This window comes from Oncorhynchus mykiss, chromosome 23 (assembly GCF_013265735.2).
Source record: "Oncorhynchus mykiss isolate Arlee chromosome 23, USDA_OmykA_1.1, whole genome shotgun sequence".
Lineage (NCBI taxonomy): Eukaryota > Metazoa > Chordata > Actinopteri > Salmoniformes > Salmonidae > Oncorhynchus > Oncorhynchus mykiss.
In genome coordinates, this window is record NC_048587.1 from 28,687,502 (window position 1) to 28,694,182 (window position 6,681).

Here is a 6,681-nt window from a genome sequence, read left to right on the forward strand (position 1 = left end):
GGTTTTCCAATGTCTCAATCAACCTATAGGGAATATAGCCTACAATTTAGCATAATTTCAACCTTTTTGAATATCATTTGAGAAGGGTAATTTTACTCTGTTGGTTTTAACTTGGAAAGAGTGTGTGTGCGTGTGTGTGTTGGGGGGGGGGGGGGGGGGGGGGTAAATACTTTCGTAATCTATAGAGGAAATTCAGATGGTGAGCTATTGGTTTACCATTCTTTGCTGTGAAGATGATGCTGTGAAATATCATTGGTGTTGTGATCACAGCCTGTGGAGTGCAGCTAACAAAGCCGTCAACTAAATTGAGGGTCAATAGGGCAAAGTTAACTGGTTCACTAGAGGGTCACACTGCCATCCGAGTTCACTCTGAAGGTGTAATCTCTTGCAGGTTCTGTTCATCTTCGAGGGCGGAGCCTGTCAGATGATATGCAAATCTCCTTTTGGTTATGGAATTTAATGTTATGAGTTGGTGAATGAAAACAGACCCAATTAAGAATAAGACTTTACACTTTACGCTAACAATTGACTATATTTCGGTATATCCAATTAAAAACATACAATATGTCATGAAAGATTGAATAGGCTTATACTGTGATAATACTGGCACACTTTCAAATGTCATATGATTAAAACCTTAACCATTTTATCTATGAACAAGTTCATATTTTTCTTTTAATAGAACGGGAATCTATTCATTGTGGTTAACATGATGGCAACAATTGCACATTTTGTCATGGTAGAATTTCCTATCCAATGGCAAAAATACACCTTTTTGCAATTTAATCTTAACATCGTTCTATAGATAATACGAGCAATACACAAAACAATACACATATTGAATCAATAGGACAAATACTGTATATACACACTCCGTAAAGGAGAAAAAGTGCTATCTCCTTCCATGAATCCATCTTAATTAACTGAGTCATTTCACAGCGCTTCCATCATGCTTCAAAATCAACAAGCGATTATTTATAAAGATGACACATGTAATAATAATAATAATAATAATAATTGGTTATATTCTCTAGGTAACATTATATAATTGCATGTTGATGTATAGCCTCTAAATAATCGAATAAAAGCTCTAGGCCTATATGGTTTTGTTTTAACGGTCTAAGCTTTACATTAGTTAATGTCTTATGATATCTAAATAACTAGGTCTATTCATAATTATTCCATCTTAACACAGACTTAGCCGAAATGTTCTATAAATAAAGCTTATTGGTACTACTTCATTGTATACACACATAACTTTATACACACACATAGCCTACTGTTGGCCTATATGTTGGCCTATATCTCATTTATATCTACTCACATAAACACATACATTTTGAAGGTATTTCTAAATGTTTTTCGTGGAGACCAAGTGCAAGATCTGTAAGACAGTTTCGCATTATAGACGGACATTATAGACGCACATCCTGAGCACAAATAATGTTTGTTCTGAGAAGAAAGCCCTACTCGTCCATTATATATTGCATTAGGGTGCTTAAAAATTATATATCATCTTTCGATTTGCTATGTTATAAAGTGAGCGCCCGGATGTCCGTGAACAATAGCAAAAGTTTCCCGTCACCTTTCCCAGTGGGTGAAAAAAAGGCGATCTTGGCGATAAGCAGGTCATCGAAGGTCACTGGCACCATGCCTTGCTTCCACTCTTCAATGACCACCATGTTTTTACCATTTCCACGATATTCGGAACGAAGAGGAAAGGTTTCTTGACTATGTATTCTGATTTAATAACTTAATATTGTAATTGCGAAAAGTTCATGAGCTTAATGTCTTTAATAACACAATTACTTATCTCAACTCTATCGGAGTAGGCTATCGTAATTGAAATGCACATGCAGTCCATTGACGGGATGGACTATTGGCACTGTCTGCATCTTGGGGAATGTATCCGTGGCGAGGGTCCATTTGCACGTGCCAATCACCTCAACGGCCAGGGTTTTTAATATCATTTGGGCAAGTTCCTTTCCGACACAACTCCTTATTCCGCCACCAAATGGAACGTAATTAAAGCGCCCAGTCTTGCTCTCTTCACGCTCGGAACCGAAGCGGTCTGGGTCGAATATCTCAGGGCTCTGGAACACTGCAGCTGTCTCATGTGTGTCTCGGATGCTGTACATCACACTCCATCCTTTAGGAATCTGGTAGCCCTTGGAAGAAGAGAGACAAAACAAAAATTCAAACTTCAACACAATCCTGACAAGATAAAAAGTCGCTATTGGCAAGCGAAAACCTCTTTATGGTCAGATTTAATGCTCTTTGACTTTCTGAAATGTTAAGGCAGTATCATCTGTATCTCACAACATATCACATAGACGATAAACATAAATCAATTGTAATTTAATCAGTATTAATCAAGTTGTAATAACCCGACTAGAATAGATCTCATTGTACCCAATTAAAATACTGAAATAGCGACATCACAGTAGATCGAATGTATCATAATGGTGTGTGGCCTGTTCATGTTTTTTTTCTAAGGTCAGCTTCCATAGTGCGCTTCCGCCGTGCTCAAGAAGCTCGCGTATGATATACTTACGTCCAATTCGAATGTTTGCAGCACCGTCCTGTATCCTCCAGATACTGGCGGGAGAAACCGCAGCACCTCCTTGACAACACAGTCAATGTAACGGAGCTGGCTCAGTTTCTCCATAGTTAAGCAAGGAATATGAGACCGAGAACACGGTGCCTCTTCGTTTTCATCCGGTGCGCAATGAAAAGTCCCGTTCCCATTCATCAAGGGGGTGGTCTCTGCGTCTAGAGGCCGATGTTCCCCTTGTTCGACCGCAAGAGGACAATTCAGACCATTTTCTTTACTGGAGCAGCTGTGGGCGCTGTGTGCGTCGTAGCCGAGACCCTCTGACTCCAGCTCTATCTGGGCTTTCTCCACCACAGCGGGGTGCCGCAGGAGCTGAAGAATAAGCGAAGTGGAAGCACTGGCCGTAGTTGAGTGAGCAGCAAATATTAACTCCACCGCGGTTTCCTAGACACCAGAGACAGAACACAATTAACCTTTTATTTAGGCTACAATATTGGGCATTTGCTTTGGTGATCCAAAGTAAATAATTGGTGATTTCAAAATACTAGGCTATAAACTTCCAAATAAGACTATACAATGGAAAATGTGGGATGTTGTGTATTACAGTTATATAGCCAAAGCAGAATGGATAAACTGGGCTGTTTTTTAAAACTATAATTTACCTTCAACTCCTGCATGCTCAGTTCATGTCCGTTTTCCTTGGCACTGCTCAACATGTAATCGAAAGCGTCATAGTACTCCTCAGACTGTTGTTTCTGCATTTTCTCCTCTATGATTTTCTGCATGCACGTATGTAGGATTTCCCTGGCTTTAATTCCCTGAGAAGAAAACATAAATCAGCATAGTCTTATCGATATTTAACTGTCTCGATGAGATATTTCCATCCAGTGTTTGACATTCTATTATATGTATAATTGCCCATTCGGTTGTAATACTACATTTGGATGTGCAAGTTTTTTGTTTTCCATGCAAATTATTAACTAAAGCAAAATAGTTCGTCATGCCACACCATACAATACGACTTAGGCTACAATTGTTTTTTGATAACATGTAAAGATATTGATAATACATAAGAGTTATAATTTCGGGGTTATAATTTCTCTGCATTAACCAAACCGTTTAACAATGATTAAAACATAAATAACATATGCGAATAATTTTACAGCATTATAACATTGTTGGCTGTAGGCTCACTCACTTTGCGGAGGCCACTCATAGGTGCGTCAATTGGTAATGAGAAGAGGTTGTTCATGAGTTGCTCAAAGATCTTAGAAAGGTATACTATGCGTTTTTCCTCCATCTTCAGTCCCAACAAGACTCTGACTGCAATGCGAAATGTGAGAGATTTGGCTGCGACGTAAACATCCACTGGGCCAGGCTCCGAGCACCACTTTGCAATTTCAGACTTGACAATATCTTGCAAGCGGGGTAGGTAAGTCTCCAAGGCCCCGCGGCTAAACACTTTTGCTAAGATCTTAAAGGAAAGGAAAGCATAATAAAAAGTTAGCACCTGGTTGGTACAAGGTGCTCCAGACAACAATTGAATAATACTTGAGACGAAATTAATTTTCCCTATACTTACATATTTATAACCAATGCTCTATGTAAAAACTCAATAACAACAGAAGGAAATTAAATGCATATTTTATTGCCTTGATTTCTCTCTGGCAAGTAATAGGCCTATTCTGCATTTCCTTTGAAGATGCGTTCAGTTTGCAGGCCTAGAAGATGGCCATGCCTCACCAAGTTGTATCCGGCAAACTATACGCTTATGGGACATGTTGATGTAATCGATTTTACTAATCGTTTTTACTAATCTTCTTTTCATCCTTACTTTTCTCTTCTTCTTGTGCAGCTCTCCGATAGAGTTGACCAGGGTGTTTGGTCCCAGGATAATGCGGGTGCTCTGGGGCCACTGCGTGCAGACCAAGTTGTGTTCTCCTAGCAAGATTTTACGGATGTTTTCTGCACCAGTTACCCGGATAACAGGCTTTCCTAAAAGGTGAGTTTTAAAAACGTTGCCATGCTTCTCTCTCCTGGAGATGTGGAAGTTGGATCCCTGTCATAAAACACAAACACACACAAAAGCTGTATAAAGGGGTGTTAATTTCACGTGTACTATAGAGGGCGCGTAGCCTTATGGCTATACCCGTGCCTCTTAGTTTACGCCCAGTCTGGAAGCAGAATACATTCCTACAGGAAAGCGGTGTGGAAGTGAAGTGAAAACGTCTGTTTTCACCGCAAGAATGAATTACATGCGCTCATCAAGTCCACACATGTATAGTTCCATGGACACATTATCAAGGCCTACTGAACATTGAGATCCAATGTTTTTTTTTAATAAGTTGTGTACTGTTTTTTGTTTACATAATATTTTAATTACACTAATTGCATGAGATAAAGCAACCTTTAAAAAAAAAAAAAAAAACCAAATTCTTTAGCTCAACACATGCATGGTGACATACGTCGCGTAAACGACGCCGATAGCCTATCTTAGAACGCTAGTAAAAAACGCAACATTCCTCATACCTGAAAGAGCCAGTGGAAAGTTTCTCCCACCAGCGGCCAGCCCATGGATCCATTGGGTAGCGGGAACTTGCACTCCTTGTCCCGCATAATGGTCCACCTGAAAGTCCACAGTTGCCTGGAGACTGCAAGCAGGATCAGGGCGGAGAGCACAGACATGAGCGCTGTGAGCAGCGCTGACAAGTGACTGAGCTCCAGAAGGAACATTTCCAAACATCCACGTGCTACTGTGCAAACTCTGACGCGTGCTTCTTTCTCTGTCCAGGAGAGAGAAAACATTTAATTGGAAACAAACAAAAAACGTTCATAGAGCTTTTAGGTTGAAATTGTTTCTAATGCAACTTATTTCACTTGTAAGATGTCAGACACATCTTTATATGGCAAGCCTGGTTTCTGATAATTATGCAGAATAAATTGTTGAAATAAACTTAACGAGATTAAATAGGCTAAACGATACTATATCTACTGGAACTCTACTTCATTCCGCCTCCATTTACTTCCCCTTGAATGAAGAGAAACGGACAAGTATTCCCAAAAACTTTTACAGGTTACATGCGCCGGCTTGTCTATTTATGTGCGTTTATACAGTCCAGGGGGCTCAATAACCCCAAGGCGTCCCGCGTTTACAGTGCATGGTAGGTAATAAATCAGACAAAAGCGGGGGGATAAATTCACATTGATTGAAATACAGTACAGCTGGCCAACGCATCCAAGGCGGATGCTGACTAAGAATAATAGTCTATACCTTTAAAAAAGTAGCCTATAATAAAAGTGTTTGAAGCGTGAGAAAACACCAAAACACCACAGAAAACAACTCGAATATTGAAGAAGGGGATGTACCTCGTCTTACCTCGTCTTAAATGTAGAACCAAGTCGCTGACAGCAGCGAGAAACTCCAAACGTTTTCCTCCACAATGTATGGTTCGCACTGCGCTTTATAAATATTGGAACACTACATGATCCACCTTCGCAGATGACGTATAACGTTGTTTTGAATATCTAAAGAGCTTGACACATCGCCAGGATTGGAGAAAAGTTTGTGATCATATAGCACTCGGAGATTGAGTGAGCGCGAGCGGGGCGTCTTTGAAAGAGCGTGTAGGGTATGTGGATCGAATGGCAGCGGATTGAGGAGACAGGTAACCAACCAATCGCTGAAATCCCTCAGTTTGACTGACTCTTCAGTTCACATAGACCAGTCTTCAAAAGGTATGGACATGGTGCAATGCCTCTCTGTATTGCCTGCGTGAAAAATAATAGATTTAGGCCAACACATTAACAATAACCTGAACAAGTTGTCTTACTTTCAAGATGAATTAAACCTGCAAAATCATATAACTATTTATCCGAGAAAAAATATTAATCTAAAAACTTAATCTAACCAAATCTAGGTTCTAGGTTTCGGGATGATTTATCCTGCAACTTTACGCAGTTAAATTTCTTCCTATTTAATGGTCAAATCACAGACCAAACGTGTTAATTTAAAGGCACAATTTACCATTTTAGATACTATATAAAAAAAACTCAAAATAAATGTCAATGTAAGACACATTAACTTTCCATAAAAACTTCGGAGAACGCTTTAGGCGCGGTTGAGTTAA

General features: G+C 39.6%; 1 protein-coding gene across 2 annotated transcripts; it reads right to left on the bottom strand.

Moving 5' to 3' along the window:
* Positions 1 to 512: 512 nt before the first annotated feature.
* Positions 513 to 6,148, bottom strand: LOC110502548 (cytochrome P450 26B1). Of its 2 annotated transcripts, none has more exons than XM_021580666.2 (7): positions 5,931 to 6,148; positions 5,084 to 5,337; positions 4,389 to 4,613; positions 3,753 to 4,028; positions 3,217 to 3,372; positions 2,555 to 2,998; positions 513 to 2,168 (listed from the first exon to the last, which is right to left on the bottom strand). In XM_021580666.2, the coding sequence occupies exons 2-7, from the start codon at positions 5,285 to 5,287 to the stop codon at positions 1,821 to 1,823; spliced, it is 1,653 nt and encodes a 550-aa protein (XP_021436341.1). In that variant the 5' UTR covers positions 5,288 to 5,337; positions 5,931 to 6,148; the 3' UTR covers positions 513 to 1,820. The 2 variants fall into 2 exon arrangements, with proteins under 2 accessions (XP_021436341.1, XP_021436343.1); XM_021580668.2 differs by having other exon boundaries at positions 5,921 to 6,148.
* Positions 6,149 to 6,681: the final 533 nt, after the last annotated feature.

Excerpts from the sequence above, each read along its gene's own strand:
- LOC110502548 (XM_021580666.2), bottom strand. The coding sequence starts at position 5,287 with ATGTTCCTTCTGGAGCTCAGTCACTTGTCAGCGCTGCTCACAGCGCTC. Across the intron at positions 2,999-3,216 it reads TGAGCATGCAGGAGTTGAAG|GAAACCGCGGTGGAGTTAAT; the intron begins GTAAATTATAGT and ends TCTGGTGTCTAG. Across the intron at positions 2,169-2,554 it reads TGCAAACATTCGAATTGGAC|GGCTACCAGATTCCTAAAGG; the intron begins GTAAGTATATCA and ends TCTTCTTCCAAG.